Source organism: Petromyzon marinus, chromosome 22 (genome assembly GCF_048934315.1).
Source record: "Petromyzon marinus isolate PM22_M1 ecotype Great Lakes invasive population chromosome 22, UKy_Petmar_22M1.pri1.0, whole genome shotgun sequence".
NCBI classification, from domain to species: Eukaryota; Metazoa; Chordata; class Hyperoartia; order Petromyzontiformes; family Petromyzontidae; genus Petromyzon; species Petromyzon marinus.
Window position 1 is genome coordinate 21093271 of NC_133688.1, and position 18880 is coordinate 21112150.

At 59.7% G+C, this 18880-nt stretch overlaps 1 protein-coding gene across 1 annotated transcript in view; it reads right to left on the reverse strand.

Moving 5' to 3' along the window:
- LOC116945068 (voltage-dependent P/Q-type calcium channel subunit alpha-1A-like) overlaps nt 1-18880 on the reverse strand; it is a 92737-nt gene that overhangs the window by 33747 nt on the left and 40110 nt on the right. The window contains 22 exon segments of the mRNA XM_076068883.1: nt 52-168; nt 444-527; nt 955-1065; nt 1460-1624; nt 2229-2430; nt 2882-3019; nt 3595-3755; nt 3864-3951; nt 6888-6994; nt 8043-8102; nt 8572-8701; nt 9933-10053; nt 11094-11356; nt 11708-11920; nt 11996-12784; nt 13406-13512; nt 13806-13873; nt 14235-14352; nt 16175-16247; nt 16488-16619; nt 17083-17195; nt 17863-17975. Coding sequence (XP_075924998.1) covers nt 52-168; nt 444-527; nt 955-1065; nt 1460-1624; nt 2229-2430; nt 2882-3019; nt 3595-3755; nt 3864-3951; nt 6888-6994; nt 8043-8102; nt 8572-8701; nt 9933-10053; nt 11094-11356; nt 11708-11920; nt 11996-12784; nt 13406-13512; nt 13806-13873; nt 14235-14352; nt 16175-16247; nt 16488-16619; nt 17083-17195; nt 17863-17975 — 3473 coding nt within the window.

The following is an 18880-nucleotide window of genomic DNA, read 5'->3' on the forward strand; positions in this document are numbered from 1 at the left end:
GTGACATCACTCCGCCACTTCGTGTTGTTGTTGTGTAGGTGCATGGGGTACCTTGAAGGACTGTATGAACGTCCAGAGGAGGATGCGGATCGTGTATCCACGCCGCAGTAACTTGATGAGTCGCGCCGCTCGGAACAGGCGCAGGAACCCGAGACTCACAAAGTCTCCCTGCACGCACAACGACAAAGATCCCCCACGTAGCCTTTAGCAGGCTGTTGGGGCAAGTGCTTTTAATCACCTATGCAGGCCGGCACGGCACGCACGGACACACACGCACAGCATCACCAGTCGCAGCACGTGCAGAAGGTTTTGCAGGCCTGACAGGCAGTGCAGCGGATCAAGGTGGTACGGCGAGCTCCACGCGCAGGCGGTGGAACGTGAGCAGTGAGTGACGTGTGCAAGGGTGCAGCCAGTGCGGAGCGAGCAGAGCGGCGGGATCTCACCCAGAACTCGTCGACGAGGATGTCGGTGATGCTGCCCAGCACCGTGACGCAGTCGAACACGTTCCACGCGTCGCGGAAGTAGTTCTGTCCAGCGCAGGTGGTGAGGTCGCACAGGTGGTGAGCACTCACTCAATCACTCACCCGCTCACCCGCCCACCTGCTTAGATGCTCACCCACTCATCTGCCCACTCACTCACCCACTCGTCTGTTCACCTGCCTACATGCTAAGATAAGAACCTGCTCACCCACTCACCCGCTCACCCATTCACCCACTAGCACACTCACCCGCGACGTTGATCTTGATGACGATGATGGCATGATGGCGATGACGACGGTGACGACGATGATATTGATTAACTATTGATTTATGGGTTAGGCCACGTCATGATCCGGCCAAATCTGTGTCATAAGACAGTCCACCACCCGGCCCAGTTTAATGTCCGTAGCAACGGCAACAATGATGATGATGACGACGACGATGATAATAACGACGATGATGTTGAGGACGTACCAGCAGGCCGAACGCAAGCAGCTTGAGCAGGCACTCGAGCGAGAAGAGGATGGTGAAGATGACGTTGAGGTATTTGAGGACCAGCTCGTACTCGTTAGAGGCGCCGTAGAACTGCGTGCGACGAGGTGGGGGAAGGGGGTGGGGGCGAGACGAGGTGGAAGGGGGGGAGTGAACGACGAGCGGAAGTCGCGTCACGGTCGGGGGTAGTGGTCGCAGTCGAGGATGGGGTCATACGGAGCAGCAAGGACGGAGCACGGATACAGAGAGGGGACTAAGGTCAGCGAGAAGGTCGGGGCCAGGTGGACTGGCGGAACACGACGAGACATCATCGGGGCCGGGGTAAAGGTCAAGGTCGAGGGGTGGCGAGCGAGGGGACGAGCGGTCGGGGCCGGGAGTGGGCGAGTCCCGACCGTCACCCTCGTGTGTCCCCACAACACCACCGCTTCTATCGCCCCCCCACCCACCCACCCACCCCGCAGCGTCCCCCGCGCGCGTCCCGGCTCACCTTCATCATGAGCACGAGCGTGTTGAGGGCGATGAGCGCCATGACGAGCCACTCGAAGGGCGGGGACACGACCAGCGTCCACAGACGGTGCTGCAAGGCGGCTCGCCGCGCCGGCATGTGGCGCGACAGCGGCCGCGCCGAGATCGCAAAGTCGATGCACGCACGCTGGGGGTTGGGGGGGCGGGCGACACGTCATCGCCCGACGTCATGTATCGTTCTCACGTGACGTCATCGTGAAACGTCACGTGTCGTCATCGCGCACCGTCATGCACTGTCGCATGTCGTCATTTTGTCGGTCTGAGTTTGTCGTTTACTTTGTTCTAATTAGCACGGTTTGCTACGTACGGTGCATACATACACACACGTCGTGACTCATCGTGACGCATCGTGACGCGTCGTGACACGTCGTGACTCGTCGTGACGCGTCGTGACTCGTCGTGACGCGTCGTAACGCGTCGTGACGCGTCGTGACTCGTCGTGACTCGTCGTAACGCGTCGTGACTCGTCGTGACTCGTCGTGACTCGTCGTGACGCGTCGTGACGCGTCGTGACGCGTCGTGACTCGTCGTGACGCGTCGTGACACATCGTGACACGTCGTGACTCGTCGTGACTCGTCGTGACACGTCGTGACACGTCGTGACTCGTCGTGACTCGTCGTGGCACGTCGTGACTCGTCGTGACGCGTCGTGACGCGTCATGACACGTCGTGACGCGTCGTGACACGTCGTGACACGTCGTGACACGTCGTCACGCACCGCCTGCGCCCACCTCGTTCTTCTCGAGGCTGCAGTCGGACATGACCTTGTCGCCCTGCTCCTGGAACGTGATGATGATGAGCGCCACGAAGATGTTGACGAAGAAGAAGGGGAAGACGATGAAGTAGACGACGTAAAAGACGGACATCTCCATGTGCGCGCCGGGACGTGGGCCCTGCTCCTCCTCCGTGATGTCCATCGAGTTCTTCAGCACCCTGTCAGGCGGGGAGCAGGGGGGGGGGGGGACAGGGAGATCCAGTGCTCAAAGAGAGGGCATAGAGGCCAGGTGTGCGTCTGTGTCTGCATGGGGAACGGGAGTGCAGTGCAGCGGCGAGCGCTACGCTGCGCTACGGACCCGGCGACCCGGGTTCGATTCCAGCTCACGGCCACACCAGTGACGATTATTTGAATCGATCCTGAGCCTCCCCTAGGTCGGACTCAGTCTCCTCAAATGAGTACCTGGTGCAGGATGTAAACATCACCACTGGAGAGATAAAGGCGGCCGGGCGTGGTGCTGGCCACCCACCCCCTCGTGTGCCGTGCCGGCCTTCATAGGTGCTCCTCGCAAGCAGCACTTTCCCCAACAGTCTGTTAAGGATATACGGGGATCTTTGTCTTTTTGTTTGTGCATGTCCGTGTCTCTGTGCGTTAGTGTGCATGTCTCACAGGGGCCAGCCCTCCCCCGTGGAGACGGTGAACAGCGTCATGAGTGCCTGGAACACGTTGTCGTAGTTGAACTCGTAGCGGCGCCACTCGCGCTGCTCCACGCGCACGCTCTTCTTGTCGTACACCAGGAACTGACCCCTGGGGGACAGACGGCAGGCAGGCGGTGAGTGAGCAGGTGGTGAGTGAGTGGGCGGTGAGTGAGCGGGGCGGTGAGTGAGCGGGCGGTGAGTGAGAGAGTGAGTGAGTGAGAGAGTGGGTGAGTGAGAGTGAGTGAGAGAGTGAGTGAGAGAGTGAGTGAGTGAGAGTGAGTGAGTGAGAGAGTGAATGAGAGAGTGAGTGAGTGAGTGAGAGAGTGAGTGAGTGAGAGAGTGGGTGAGTGAGTGAGGGAGAGAGTGAGAGAGTGAGTGAGAGAGTGAGAGAGAGAGTGAGAAGGTGAGTGGATGAGTGAGTGAGTGAGAGAGTGAGAAGGTGAGTGGATGAGTGGATGAGTGAGTGAGTGAGAGAGTGAGTGAGAGAGAGAGAGAGTGAGTGAGTGAGAAGATGAGTGGATGAGAGAGTGAGTGAGAGAGTGAGAAGATGAGTGGATGAGTGAGTGAGTGAGAGAGTGAGAAGGTGAGTGGATGAGTGGATGAGTGAGTGAGTGAGAGAGAGAGTGAGAAGGTGAGTAGATGAGTGGATGAGTGCGTGAGTGAGAGAGCCTCTAGGTACGTCACCTGCAGTCCTTCTCGAACTCCTTGGACTCGTCAGTGCAGTAGAAGAACTTTCCCTTGAAGAGCTGCACGGCGACCACGGCGAAGATGAACATGAAGAGCATGTAGACGACGAGGATGTTCCATACATTCTTCAGCGAGCTCACCACGCAGTCGAACACCGCCTGCTCACCACACGGCCAGACACTCCCTGCTCACCACGCGGCCAGACAGCGCCTGCTCACCACGCGGCCAGACAGCGCCTGCTGAGCAGACCTAGGTGCGGCACAGACCTTGAGCTTGGGGAGCCTCTTGATCGTCTTGAGGGGGCGCAGCACTCGCAGCACGCGCAGGGACTTGATGGTGTTCCCCTGCTTGCCCCTGCATACAAAGACAAAGGCGCCCGTGTAGCCTACGCAGACGGATAATATATCATCGTCACTGGTGTTGGCTGCGAGCGGGAATGGAACTCGAGCGGCTGGGTTTGCAGCGTGGCGCGCGAACCACTTCGCACACACACACACACAAGCGTGCACACATACACACACACAAACGTGCACACACACACAAGCGCGCACGCACACACACACACACAAGCGTGCACACACACACACACAAGCGTGCACACACACACACAAGCGTGCACACACACGCACACGCGCGCACGAAGGCATCACAACAATAACAACGCGGTGCGTTTGGTGTCGCACAGCGGGGGACGCGATGCTGCCCGGCGTGATCCCGACCCACGGCCACTTGGCAGTGGAATTTTTCAAACTGGGACCGTGACGCCGCCCGGCATGCGATGGCCGCTCTCTTTTAGAATGACGTCACGGGGGTCGTCAACGTCAGCTGCGCGTGAAGAGGATGGCGCGCGGTATGTTACGGTAAAGACCGCAGGGTTAACCAGGACGGCCCTGTCGGAATCCAACCACGACGCTCTGCTACGTGCGGCCACCGCGGGGTCACGGAGGGGTCACCGCGTGGTCGCCACCGTGGGGCAGCACCCTCCTGCGAAGGAGCCATGGGACTCGGCGATGCTGCACCGCGTAACCGCAGGAGAAAACTGCTTTTATTGAGTTACAACTCATCCCTCCCCGCCCTCCCCCCCCTCCCACGTGCTCCAGCGATGATTGCGCTCCCGTCGCCGTGATCGCGAGACACCCCCCTCCCTGCCCTCCCCACGGAGCCAAGGGGCAGCCTGCGGGGGCCACGGGGGACAGAGTGGTGGCCGGGGAGGTGGCGATGGTGATGAAAATTATGGTTGTGGTGAGCGTACCAATGATGATGGTGACGGTGGTGACATGTGTTGTGTGTGAGGCTTGGTTGTGGTCAGTAGGGATGGGGGTAGGGGGTTTGAGTCTGGAGAGACTGCGGAGCAGAGATTTCAATCGAATTCTGGGCTCCATCTCTCACGAGTCGCGTTAATCATCGTGAATCGCAAATCCGAGCTGCCGGGAGCGAGTGGGGAGCGGCGAGCGGGAAGCGGTAGGGGGTGGAGAGTGGGTGGATGAGAGAATTAGGAGATGAGTGAGTGGACAAGTGAGTGAGTTGATGGGTGGGTGAGTGAGTTGATGGGTGGGTGGGTGAGTAGACGAGTGAGCTCATCAGTGAGAAACTGAGTGAGTGAATACGTGAGCAAGCGAACGGGTGTGTATGTGGGAGAGTGAGATCATTAGGAAATGAGTCGGTGAGTGGATGGATGAGTGAGAAAATGGTTGAGTGAGCGAGTAAATGAGTGAGTGCGCTTGTGAATGGATGAATGATTGAGTAGAGGAGAGAGTGAGAGGGTGAGTGAACTCGCATCATTCCTACCACCACCACCATCATCCTCATCATCTTTACCGTCACCACCACCATGACGCGAATAATTTGGCAGAGGATCGTGAAGTGAACGCTTGCCACCCCGGCCACAAGGGGGACCCCGGCCACAGGGGGACCCCGGCCACAGGGGGGACCCCGGCCACAAGGGGGACCCCGGCCACAGGGGGACCCCGGCCACAGGGGGGACCCCGGCCACAGGGGGGACCCCGGCCACAAGGGGGACCCCGGCCACAGGGGGGACCCCGGCCACAGGGGGGACCCCGGCCACAAGGGGGACCCCGACCACCGCCACTCGCAAGCCCGCACACCACCACCGCATTCCTGCAGGCAGGCGTGCCCCCCCCTCCACCCCCCACCCACACCCCTGCCCCCCCCTTTCCATAACCTACCCCTCACCTCACGCTTTCAGCACTGCCATTCACATTACAACAACAACAACAACAATCCAGAGTGGTGGGGGGGGACATCAAAGCAAAGCGGGAGTAGGAGCAGCGGCAGAGAGATGTTGGGGGCGTGTAGAAGAATTACAGCCCCCCCCCTCACCCCCCCTCACCCCCCCCCCTCACCACCTCCCCCTCACCCCCCCCCCCCCTCACCACCCCCCCCTCACCCCCCCCCTCACCACCCCCCCCCCCCCCCACTTATCCCCCGACTGAGGGAGGGGCCCTCGTAAGCGTGCCGAGATTGATGTGGAAACAGTGGCGCTTGAAACGGATGCAAATTCTCACGAGTGAATTACAGCAGCGTGGTGACGGGGAGGGGTGGGGGCAGATTGGGGGAGACAGAGACAGAGGGAGACAGGGGGAGATTAGGGAGACTGGGGGGGGGGGCAGGGGGAGACAGAGACAGAGGGAGACAGAGACAGAGGGAGACAGGGGGAGATTAGAGAGAGAGACTGGGGGGGGCAGGGGGAGATTGGGGGAGACAGAGGGAGACAGGGGGAGATTTGAGAGAGAGACTGGGGGGGGGGGGGGTCAGGGGGAGATTGGGGGAGACAGAGACAGAGGGAGACAGGGGGAGATTTGAGAGAGAGACTGGGGGGGGGGTCAGAGGGAGATTGGGGGAGACAGAGACAGAGGGAGACAGGGGGAGATTAGAGAGACAGGGGAGGGCAGGGGGAGACAGGGGGAGACAGAGACAGAGGGAGACAGGGGGAGATTAGGGAGAGAGACGGGGGGGGGGGCAGGGGGAGACAGAGGGAGACAGAGACAGAGGGAGACAGGGGGAGATTAGAGAGAGAGACTGGGTGGGGGCAGGGGGAGATTGGGGGAGACAGAGACAGTGGGTGACTGAGGAGTTGGGGGCTGGCAGGGCGAGACCAGAAGAGAGGGCAGAGAAGCTGTGTTTGTGCCTGTGGCAGGGGAGGGAGATGGAGGAGGAGAGAGACAAGGGGAGTGCGGAGTGGGCCGAGAGGGGAGGTGCGTCGTGTGAGGGTTCCACGGCCGAGGGCTGGGGGTGGAGCGGGGGCGGTGAAGGGGGGGGGGGGGTCTCACTGCAGGGGGAAGGCGATGATGGCTCCGGCGACGACGATGAAGTCCAGGATGTTCCACAGGTCCCGGAAATACGACCCGGCATGCAGCACGAGCCCCTGGTCGATCATCTGTGTGGACAACAACAACAACCACGACATCAACAACAACAACCACGACATCAACAACAACAACCACGACAACAACAACCACGACATCAACAATAACAACCACGACATCAACAACAACAACCACGACATCAACAACAACAACCACGACATCAACAATAACAACCACGACAACAACAACAACAACCACGACATCAACAACAACAACCACGACATTAACAACAACAACCACAACATCAACAACAACCACAACGTCAACAACAACAACCACGACATCAACAACAACAACCACGACATCAACAACAACCACGACAACAACAACCACGACAACAACAACAACAACCACGACATCAACAACAACCACGACATCAACAACAACAACCACGACATCAACAACAACAACCACGACGTCAACAACAACAACCACGACATCAACAACAACCACGACAACAACAACCACGACAACAACAACAACCACGACATCAACAACAACCACGACATCAACAACAACAACCACGACATCAACAACAACAACCACGACGTCAACAACAACAACCACGACGTCAACAACAACAACAACCACGACATCAACAACAACAACCACGACGTCAATGACATCAAAGACAACAATATTCATTTCTCTTTCTAGATCAGCTTGAGCCTCCTGTAAATCACGTGACTGCTGTGTGGCCACGCCCACTCCCTCTCGCCGGCGCCGCCCACTGTGAAAACACGCTGCTCCTCCTCCTCCTCCGTGCGGCCTCTCTTCACCTCTCCGGACCCCTCTGTCCCGTTCCTCCGCTCCTTCTCCAGCCTCTTCCTATCATTCCCCATTCCTTTTCTCCTCCCTCTCGCGTCCTTTCCCCACGCGTCACCTCCGTGACTCTACTCGTCCCCCTCCCCCCTCCGTGGGGGAGCCACGAGCAACAACGGTTACCGGTTACGTCAGCAACAACGACCACGACGTCGACAGGAACAACAGCAACACCGCACGATGATGACGATGATGACGATGTTGCCGCGCTACCCTGGTGGTGAGCTGCGTACTCACCTTCACCACCATCTCGAAGGTGAACACGCCCGTGAATATGTAGTCAAAGTACTTGAGCACCTGGTTGAGGGCGACACAGGTACAGCCAGTCCACCACCGCTTCCACCGCCACTACCACCACTACCACCACCTCCACCACTACAACCGCCTCCACCACCGCCACCACCGCCTCCACCACCGCCACCACCACCACTATCGTGTTCGCTCGCCCGTGTCACCGCTCGGCATCTGCAGGGGCCCCGGGCGCAGGCCGCGCCCGGGGCCCCTGGGGAGTAGGGTGAGGGGATAGGGGTTCGGGTTGTGAGATAGGAGTTGTGGGATAGGGGGCTAGCGGGTAGGGGGATAGGGGCTAGGTGGATAAGGAGGTAAGGGGGTAGGGGGCTAGCGGGTAGGGGGATAGGGGCTAGGTGGATAAGGAGGTAAGGGGGTAGGGGGGTAGCGGGTAGGGGGATAGGGGCTAGGTGGATAAGGAGGTAAGGGGGTAGGGGGGTAGCGGGTTAGGGGGTAAGGAGCATGGGGCCGGGCGTACGTTGTTCTGCTGCGAGTCCGGCCACACGGGGTCCTCGGCGGCGAGGGCCACACTGCTCAGGCCGATGACGGTGAGGATGCTCATCTCAAAGTGCCGCAGGGTCACCACGTAGTGGCACGCACGCCGCAGCCTGGACCCACACGCGCGCACGCACAGCCACAGGTCTCCCGTGTAGCTCACGTGGGATGCCGGGGAAAGTGCCGTTGGCGAGCGGCGCCTTTGTGTGAACCAGCGAGTGGGTGAGTGAGTGAGTGAGCGAGTGAGTGAGCAATTGGGTGAGTGAGAAATAGGGCGAGTGAGTGAGTGAGCGATTGGGTGGGTGAGTGATTGGGTGAGTGAGTGAGTGAGCGAGTGAGTGAGCGAGCGAGTGAGTGAGCAATTGGGTGAGTGAGCAATTGAGTGAGTGAGCAATAGGGCGAGTGAGTGAGTGAGCGATTGGGTGAGTGAGTGATTGGGTGAGTGAGTGAGTGAGCGAGCGAGTGAGTGAGTGAGAGAGTGAGCGAGTGAGTAAGCAATTGGGTGAGTGAGCAATTGGGTGAGTGAGCAATAGGGCGAGTGAGCGAGCGAGCGATTGGGTGAGTGAGTGATTGGGTGAGTAATTGAGTGAGTGATTAGGTGAGTAATTGAGTGAGTGATTAGGTGAGTAATTGAGTGAGTGATTAGGTGAGTAATTGAGTGAGTGATTGGGTGAGTAATTGAGTGAGTGATTGGGTGAGTAATTGAGTGAGTGATTAGGTGAGTAATTGAGTGAGTGATTGGGTGAGTGATTGGGTGAGTAATTGAGTGAGTGATTAGGTGAGTAATTGAGTGAGTGATCAGGTGAGTAATTGAGTGAGTGATCAGGTGAGTAATTGAGTGAGTGATCAGGTGAGTAATTGAGTGAGTGATTAGGTGAGTAATTGAGTGAGTGATCAGGTGAGTAATTGAGTGAGTGATTGGGTGAGTAATTGAGTAAGTGATTAGGTGAGTAATTGAGTGAGTGATCAGGTGAGTAATTGAGTGAGTGATTGGGTGAGTAATTGAGTGAGTGATTAGGTGAGTAATTGAGTGAGTGATTAGGTGAGTAATTGAGTGAGTGATTAGGTGAGTAATTGAGTGAGTGATTAGGTGAGTAATTGAGTGAGTGATTGGGTGAGTAATTGAGTGAGTGATTGGGTGAGTAATTGAGTGAGTGATTGGGTGAGTAATTGAGTGAGTGATTGGGTGAGTAATTGAGTGAGTGATCAGGTGAGTAATTGAGTGAGTGATTAGGTGAGTAATTGAGTGAGTGATTAGGTGAGTAATTGAGTGAGTGATTGGGTGAGTAATTGAGTGAGTGATTGGGTGCAAGGGTGAAGGAGCGATTGGGCGACTCCACGCACGGGTTTCTGATGCTGAACAGGAACATGGATCTGTACGCCATCGCTGGCCTGGCCCCGTCTTGCGCGCCATCGCTCGGCCTCCTGGCGGCACCGGGGCCCCGCGACCCACCGCCATCGGGGCCTGTACAGGGTTGGAGGTCGTGGAGGTGACGGACATGGTGAAGGGGCCCCAGATTCCTGCCATCGCCTCCCATCACCGCCCTCGCTTTGGGCCGCCCCGAACCGGCCTGACCCTGGCACGCCGCTTTGCCTGTGGGCCCCACGCCGAGCCCCACTAGGCTTGAAGTAGATCAGGCGAATATGATGAGGCTTCACAAACCGGCCTGTTGTGGAGAAGTCTGTTAGTATGTTTTCCTTCCCGCGCACCTCTGATTAGCACGGTTGGCTACGTATGGTGCAACATACATACAGCAGTTGTTCAATGGACTGATTTGCCCCTGGCATAGGAATGAGGAATGTCCACCACTGGCTCCACAGGGCTGTAAATGGGAGATGAGCACCGATGCCTCAATGCTCCGTTTGGCGATGGCCGCCGATCAACGGCGTCACCGTGGCAACGGAGCTCGCGTAATTGGCCTGCACGGTCGAAGATCGACAAGCGATGATGGCGTGCGGTGTGAACGACTTCGAGTAAACTCCACCACGGTGGACACAGCAGGAGATGGGGGGTGGGGGAGCCGCTGAGGTGGGGGGAGGTTGTGTCAACGTGCTTAACGAGCACCAAGCAATGTGCCGGCATGAACGTGCACTGCCAACGCGCCGTGTCCATGACCCTGCGACCCTGTGACCCCGTGACCCCGTGATTTCATGCCATCCATACAATGAATTTCTCGGTCAGAGGTGAATGGTGAGTGTCGTCTGGTGAGCATCTGGTGAGTGTCTGGTGAGTGGTATCTGGTGTTGAGAAATTTCTGTCTATCTCTTCGATGTGTTTTCCGGTCGCACTGTTCAGCACTATTCAGCACGATGTCCGACGTTTTACCCTACATGCTTAATTCAGTTCCTGAACAAGTTCCCTGCACGAGGGTGAGAAACGTCAGACATCGTGCCGAACGACGCGTCGTGGCATGACCCGGACACGCATCAGAGAGCCGATCCCCTCGTGTCCCCATGAACCCCGTGACCCCCGTGACCCCTCCGTGACCTCTTCGTGACCCTGACCTGCCGCCCCTCTCTGCTCCTCGGGCGGGGGGATGATGTTGACGGTGACGCTCCGGGCCGCCTCCTGCTCCCCCTGCTCCTCCCCTTGATCCCCGGGGTCCCCAGGGGAGGGGTCGGTGTGGCTCCGGCCGCTCCCCTCGCTCTCCCTCTCCGCCTCCCCCGCCGGGGCGGCGGCCCCCGCGTCCCCGTCGGCGTCGCCCTCGGCGAGTGGAGCCGCGGGCGACGCGCCCGTGCGCACCGAGCCCGCCGGGCACACGTGGTCCCTGCGGGGACACGGGACCCAGGGTGGGTGGGTGGGTGGGGAGAGACAAAGGCGGAGGGGAAGGAGCAGCGGGGAAGAGACGGGGAGAGGAGCACAGCCATCGCGGTCCCGCCGAGAGGCGACCTTGGACGTGAGCGGCGCCGGATCGGCCAGGACGAACCCCTCTCACCTCCGCCTGTGGCGCCTCCTCTCCCTCCCTGGGGGGTCCTCCCCCCCGGCCCCCTCCTCCCCCTCGGCCCCCGCTTTGCCCTTGTGGTGCTTCCTCCGAGGGCGCCGCTCCTCCCGCTCCCTCTCCTCCTCCTCCTCGTCCTCCTCCTCCTCCTCGCCCCCGGTGCCCTCCTTGCCACCCGGCCCCGCCGCCGCCGCCGTCGCCGGTGCCGGCTCCGTGCCGTCGTTCCCGCGCCGTCCGTGCCGCCGGTGCAGTCGGCGCCCGCAGGGCTCTCCCGGCGGAGAAGCGGCACCGGCGCGTTGCCGGGCTTCCGGCTGGGCCCCCGACTCCTCGTCCACCTCCTCCTGCCGCTGCCCGTGGTTGTTGCCGCCGCAGTTGTTGTTGCTCCCGCTGCTGCTGCCTCCGCCGCCGCCGCCGGCGCCGTGAGCGCGGTGCACCGTGTGGTGGTGGTGATGGTGGTGGTGGTGGTGCCGGTGGTGGTGGCAGCGGCGCTCGTCCTCCTTGCTGCGGCTGCGGTGCTTGCGGCAGCGCCGGTTCCGCGCGCACGCCGCCGCCGCCGGCGCCGCCGCCTCCTCCTCGGGGCTCGCGCCGTCGGCTCCGCCGGAGCCCGGCGTCACGCGGCTCTTGCAGCAGCCGCCGACGACGATGAGAGGCCGCTCCAGCGCCTCCAGCTGGCGCTCCTCGTCCACCTCGCACACGTCCTCGAGCGAGCGCCGCTCCTCCTCTCCCTGGCTCCTCCCGCCCGGCTCGAGCACCAGCGGCCGCTCCGTCACCGCCTCCAGGTGGCGGTCGGCGGGCGGCGGCGGCGGCGGCGCCGACGGCGGCACCGCGGCCGCGCCGTCGTCCTCCGCGCCGGGCCCCGCCGAGGGCTCCCGGAGAGACGGCAGCACCCCCCGCGCGGCCACGTGGTTCGCGCGCGCGCCGGGCTCGCGCGCGAGCAGCGGTCGGTCCCGGTAGGTGGCGGCGGCGGACGCCGCGGCGGCGGCGCCGGCGCCGCTCACGCGCGTCGTGGCGCCGCGTGCCGGCGCCGCCGCGACCCCGGTCGCCAGGCTCGGCGGGCGGACGTGCAGCGAGGCCGAGTGGCGCAGCGGCGCGCGCGGCGTGCCGGCGCCGCCCGTGCCGGCGTCGCCTCCTCCGCCGGCGCTGTCGCCCCGGCTGTTCGCCAGCGCCTCCTGGCTGAGGTGGGAGCGCGAGTGGCGCAGCGCGCTGGTGCGCCGCTCCCACACCGTCATGGGCTTGTGCGGCTTGGACTGCTCGAGCCTTGAGAGGCGAGAAGAGGGGACGCGAGGTGGGCAGCGGCGGCATCAGCGTCATCGTCACAGCCGGCTCTCCCGCGCTTGCTCCCTCTCCCTCTCCCCACGCTTGCCCTCTGTCTCTCCCCACGCTTGCTCACCGCAAGCTAAGCCAGTTTCCGCCCATAAACTATGAAGCACGTTCTTGTCGGAGCTCACACGCTAAGCAGGCTCCGTGCCTGGCTAGCGCTTGGACTGCATGGGAGATAGAGGCCCAGGCGTGTACGTGTGTACGTGTGTGTACGTGTGTGTGTATGTACATCGCTACTGGGGAGACAAAGGCGACCGGGCGTGGTGCTGGCCATCCACCCCCTCATCTGCCATGCCGACCTTCATAGGTGCCCGCTAACAGCACTTGCCCCAACAGTCTGTTATAGGTTATACGGGGGATATTTGTCTTTGTGTGCGTGTGTGTACGTGTATAAATGTATGCAGTGAACCGTACCATTCAGAGGTGCAGGAATGGAGACAGAGGGGAAGTGAGGGTTAGAGGGAAGAGTGGGGAATAGTGAGGGGAGGGTGAGCGGGGAGCGAGGGGAGAGCGAGGGGAGAGTTCACACTGCGAGGGGAGAGCGAGGGGAGAGCTCACACTGCGAGGGAGATGTTCATCGCCGACATGGGGCTCACTTCCGCCACCTCCATGGCCTTCTGGAACGCCAGCTTCTGATTGGCCGCTTCCTCTTCTTCCTCCTCGTCCTGTGGGTGAGCACGACGACGATTACAATGAGGAAGTTGGTGATGGTGGAGATGATGATGGTGATCATGGTGATCATGACAATGAGAATCTACAGATAAGGTGATCCGGTGAGGAGGTGGGGGAAAGATGCAGGGTGAGGAGGTGGGGTCAGGAGGTGGGGAGAAGAGGCGGGGTGAGAAGGTGGGGTGAGGAGGTTGGGCAAGTGCGTGGAGTGATTAGGTGGGGTTACGAGGTGGGTGAAGAGGCGGGGTGAGGAGCAGGACCCATGTGGAGCGACACTCAGAGATCCCACCTTGGTGAGCTCCTGTGCATTGGCGAGGTTGTCGACGGCGATGGCGAGGAACACGTTGAGAAGCGTGTCTGTGGGGGGCTCGTCAAGGGGAGGCTCGTTAAGGGGTGGAGGATGGGGGGCAGTGGATCCGGGAGAGGGGTACAGTACAGTACGGTACAGTACAGATCGTTGCGATTTTAGATTAGCGATCCGGCCAAGTGACCCCACCCTGACCTTTGCCCTCCGCTCTGACCTCGACTCCATCTCTTTTTCTGCTCCTCAACCTCGATCTGACCTTGACCCCAACATTTGGCCGACACCAAACCTTACCCCATACCCAACCCAACCCCAACTTTGACCACAACATTGACCTCAAGCGCGATGCCAACCTTGACCTCCGACTGCGACCGTGTCCCCTGATGGCCCCCACTGGGCGGCTGAGCGGGATACAGTTGCCGAAGAGCGTGAGGATGATGAAGTAGATGGAGTAGCACATGCTGTACCCCGCGCCCTTCTGCGAGAGGATGCCGTCGTACATCACCGTGTTCCAGTCCTCGCCCGTCAGGATCTGATCCGCCGACCCCGCCCCGCCCAGCACACACACACACCAACCAACGATAGCGGATCAATACGGGGTCGGCGTAGGGGCACGGGGCATGCCCGGCATTCCTCCTCCGTCACCGTGGCTCCCGTGTTGTCGTGTCCCACCTACCCCACAGCGTACAACACCTCACGGTGCACGCTGCTGTTGCTGGCGGTGGTGGTGGTCGCCCATCCAAGCATTTAGCCAGGCTCAAACCTGCTGAGCTTCGGGGGTCTGGCGAAACCCAGAGCGTTTCCTGGACCGTATGTATCTACTCAATGTTGAACTTTTTTGTACCGTAAGTAGCCAACCGTGCTCATTGGAGGTGCGGGGAAGGACAACAAACTAAACACAAAAATCAGTTCTATCTGAGTTTAAAGTGCATAGTTCCAGTGGCTTCCCAATGTCGGAAGAAAAAACGTGATGCTCGCCCACGTCGTCATTTCCATACGATGTCCAACGTTTCACTCCGTGTGCTGGGGCCTCTCCAGGAACTGAATTCATACACTTAGCACGTGGAGCGAAGTGTCGGACGTTGCACCGCCCAATGCTTTAGCGGTGGCACAACTCCGAGAATCAACTCAGTGTTGGACACTATGGGGGGAACACTCTATGACCCGTGTTCTGTGGGCCTGGGTTCTATGGCCTGGGTTCTGTAGGCCTGTGTTTTATGGCCTGGGTTCTCTGGCCCGTGCTCTGTGGGCCTGGGTTCTATGACCTGGATTCTATGGGCCTCGGTTCTATGGCCTGGGTTCTGTGGGCCTGGGTTCTGTGTGCCTGGGTTTTATGGCCTGGGTTCTGTAGGCCTGTGTTTTATGGCCTGGGTTCTGTAGGCCTGTATTTTATGGCCTGAGTTATGTGGGCCTGGGTGCTGTAGGCCTGGGTTCTATGGCCTGGGTTCTGTGGGCCTGGGTTCTATAGGCCTGTGTTTTATGGCCTGGGTTATGTGGGCCTGGGTGCTGTAGGCCTGGGTTCTATGGCCTGGGTTATGTGGGCCTGGGTTCTGTATGCCAGGGTTCTATGACCTGGGTTATGTGGGCCTGGGTTCTGTAGGCCTGGGTTCTATGGCCTGGGTTCTGTGGGCCTGGGTTATGTGGGCCTGGGTTCTATGGCCTGGGTTCTATGGCCTGGGTTCTGTAGGCCTGTGTCTTATGGCCTAGATTCTGTGGGCCTGGGTTCTATGGCCTGGGTTCTGTGGACATGGGTTCTGTGGGCCTGGGTTCTATGGCCGGGGTTCTGTAGGCCTGTGTTTTATGGCCTAGATTCTGTGGGCCTGGGTTCTATGGCCTGGGTTCTGTGGGCATGGGGTCTATGGCCTGGGTTATGTAGGCCTGGGTTCTATGGCCTGGGTTCTGTGGGCCTGGGTTCTATGGCCTGGGTTCTGTAGGCCTGTGTTCTATGGCCTGTGTTTTATGGCCTAGATTCTGTAGGCCTGTGTTTTATGGCCTGGGTTCTGTAGGCCTGTGTTTTATGGCCTGGGTTATGTGGGCCTGGGTTCTATGGCCTGGGTTCTGTGTGCCTCGGTTCTATGGCCTGGGTTCTTTAGGCCTGAGTTCTATGGCCTGGGTTCTGTAGGCCTGTGTTTTATGGCCTAGATTCTGTGGGCCTGGGTTCTATGGCCTGGGTTCTATGGCCTGGGTTCTGTGGGCCTGTGTTTTATGGCCTGGGTTCTGTGGGCCTGTGTTTTATGGCCTGGGTTATATGGCCGCACCCTGCCGGGTCGTCTCTGGGAGCCCGGCGTGGAGGGCGTGTGAGTGGCACGCTCCACCGTGCCCCAGCCGGGTTGCTGCTCTGCATGAGGACGCACCTGGAAGACGGTGAGGATGGCATTGGGGAAGGTGTTGAAGTTGGTGAAGGGCGTCTTCTCTTCAAAGTTAAACCTGGCGCAGATACAACGGTGGGGGAGGGAGGAGTGGCAGGAAGGGTGTCAAACATTGAGACCCCTTTCACACTGGCATATCTGGGGCCCACACGGCATGGGAAGTTTTTCCATTGGCTATTTGCCAGCCGAGCCAGAGCCATACCGTGTTACGTCGGCCGCAAAAGGAGACGTCTGAATCTGGCTCGAGGTGGGAGGATTGCGGGGCAGAGGGGGTGAGGGGGCGGGCGAGGGCACGTACGAGCCCCCAAAAAGCTGCATGCCGAGGAGGGCGAAGACGACGATGAAGAGGAAGAGCAGGAAGAGGAGCGAGACGATCGACTTCATCGAGTTGAGCAGAGACACCACGAGGTTCTTCAGCGAGATCCAGTATCTGGGGGTCACCGCCGCGGTCACGGGGGGTTGGGGGGGGGCGGGTGGTTAGTGTTCGGGGTTAGGTCTATATCGGATCAGGGTTAGAGGTAGGAGCAGTGTCATGGTTATGGGTAGGGCTAGTGTTAGGGGTTATGGTTCGGACCTAGGTAGTGAGGAGGTAGGGTTCGGGTTTAGATTAAGGGATTCATAGTAGGAGTAGGAGCAGGGGTGGGGTTATGAGTAGGACTAGGGTTGGGATGATGGCTAGGGGTGTGAGCTCTTGCTGCTGCTGCTGCTGATGATGACCATAATGATGATGATGGTAAACAGCAATAATGCCAACACCGATGATGGTAATGATGGTGACTACGATGTTGAAGATGGTGTAAAACACAGGCGTGTGTCGACCAATCACTGCAGACCAGTTCTGTGACAACAGTGACCTCTTGACCCCGTGACCCAATGACCTTGGCGTCGCTCACTTGGTGACCTTGAAGATGCGCAGGAGCCGCAGCGTGCGCAGAACCGAGATCCCGATCGACGTCTTGGGTTCGATGGCCGTGAGCAGCACGTCAAACACACTGCCCATGATCACCTGCGGAACACGACGTCACGCCACGGCGTCACACCGCCCCGTGTCACAATACATGGCGTCACGGGACACGGCGTCACACCGCCCCCGTGTCACGCCACACAGCGTCACGGGACACAGCATCACACCGCCCCGTGTCACGCCACACGGCGTCACGGGACACGGCGTCACACCGTGTCACGCCACACGGCGTCACGCCACACGGCATCACACCGCCCCGTGTCACAATACATGGCGTCATGAGACACAGCATCACACCGCCCCGTGTCACGCCACACGGCGTCATGGGACACGGCGTCACACCACCCCGTGTCACAATACATGGCGTCACGCCACACGGCATCGCACCGTGTCACACCACATGGCTTCACACCACACGGCGTCACGCTACACGGTGTCACACCGTGTCACACCACATGGCATAACACTGTGTCACCCCGCACAGCGTCACACAGCCCTGCATCACACCACACAGTGCCACAACATGTCACACCACACGGCGTCATACTGTGCCGCGTCACACCACTCTGCCCATGACCGTCTGTGACGATGAGATGACGATGATAATAATGATGATCCTGATGATGATGATGATGATAACGATGATCCTGATGATGATGATGATAACGATGATCCTGATGATGATAACGACACTGCTGATGAGACCCACCAGGCAGTCGAAGCAGTTGAAGGAGGAGTGGAAGTAGGCGCGCGGGCCGAGTCCGTACATCTTGAGGCAGAGCTCGAGCAGGAAGAGGCCCAGGAACACAAACTCTGCGTAGTCTACAAACACACATACACACACATACACACAAACACACATACACACACATACAACAACAACCGCCATTCGCCACTAAGTGGCGGCGACGTCACCACGACGCTTGTGCCAGGCCATGTGCACCTTGAGGACACGTGAAGTGTCGAACGCCCGCTGGCAGGAGGTCACGGAGCAGACCCAGGTGCCACAGGTCGACTGACTGAGATGACTGGCTGACGCACCACCTGTGCCCCCTACTGTGCCAACCTTCTGTGCTTTAGCCACCCGGCGCTCCGCTCGTTGTTGCGAGCGTCGCTCCTCTGCCCTCCGTTGTTGTTGGAGGGCGACTGCCTCCAACTGCCCAGTAGCGTCCTTCACGAGCCTCCTCCACAGAGGCCAATCATGACACCGCTGGTACCAATCATCGGCAAGTCCACTCAGCTCCACGTCCTCCTGTACCACATCACTCCATCTCTTCTCTAGCCCAAACCGCGCCCGTTTAGCCCCCTCAATCCGGCCGAACAAAAGCTGTTTCGGCATGCAGTGGCTGGGCATGCGGGCTACATGACCCAGCCAACGCAGCCTTGCCTGCCGGAGGAGCTCACCGATGGGACCTTGGCCAGATCTTTCAAGGATTTGTGAGCTCCTCACACAATCCAGCCTAGTTAAACCCAGGATGGATCGTAGGCAGGCTAGCCTAAATGTTTCTAACCGGCGAAGATGTTCCATTAAGGGGGTCCACGTTTTGCAAGCGTAGAAAAGGGAGGGAATGACCGTGGCCGAGAATACCTGAAGCTTAGTGCGGAGCGACAGACCAGGTAGCTTCCACACAGCGTTACGCAACCAATGAAAAGATATTGCCGCTCGACTGATTCGGAGTGAGACCTCTGCTGTTAAACTGGAGCCGGCCGGCTCCACAGATACACAT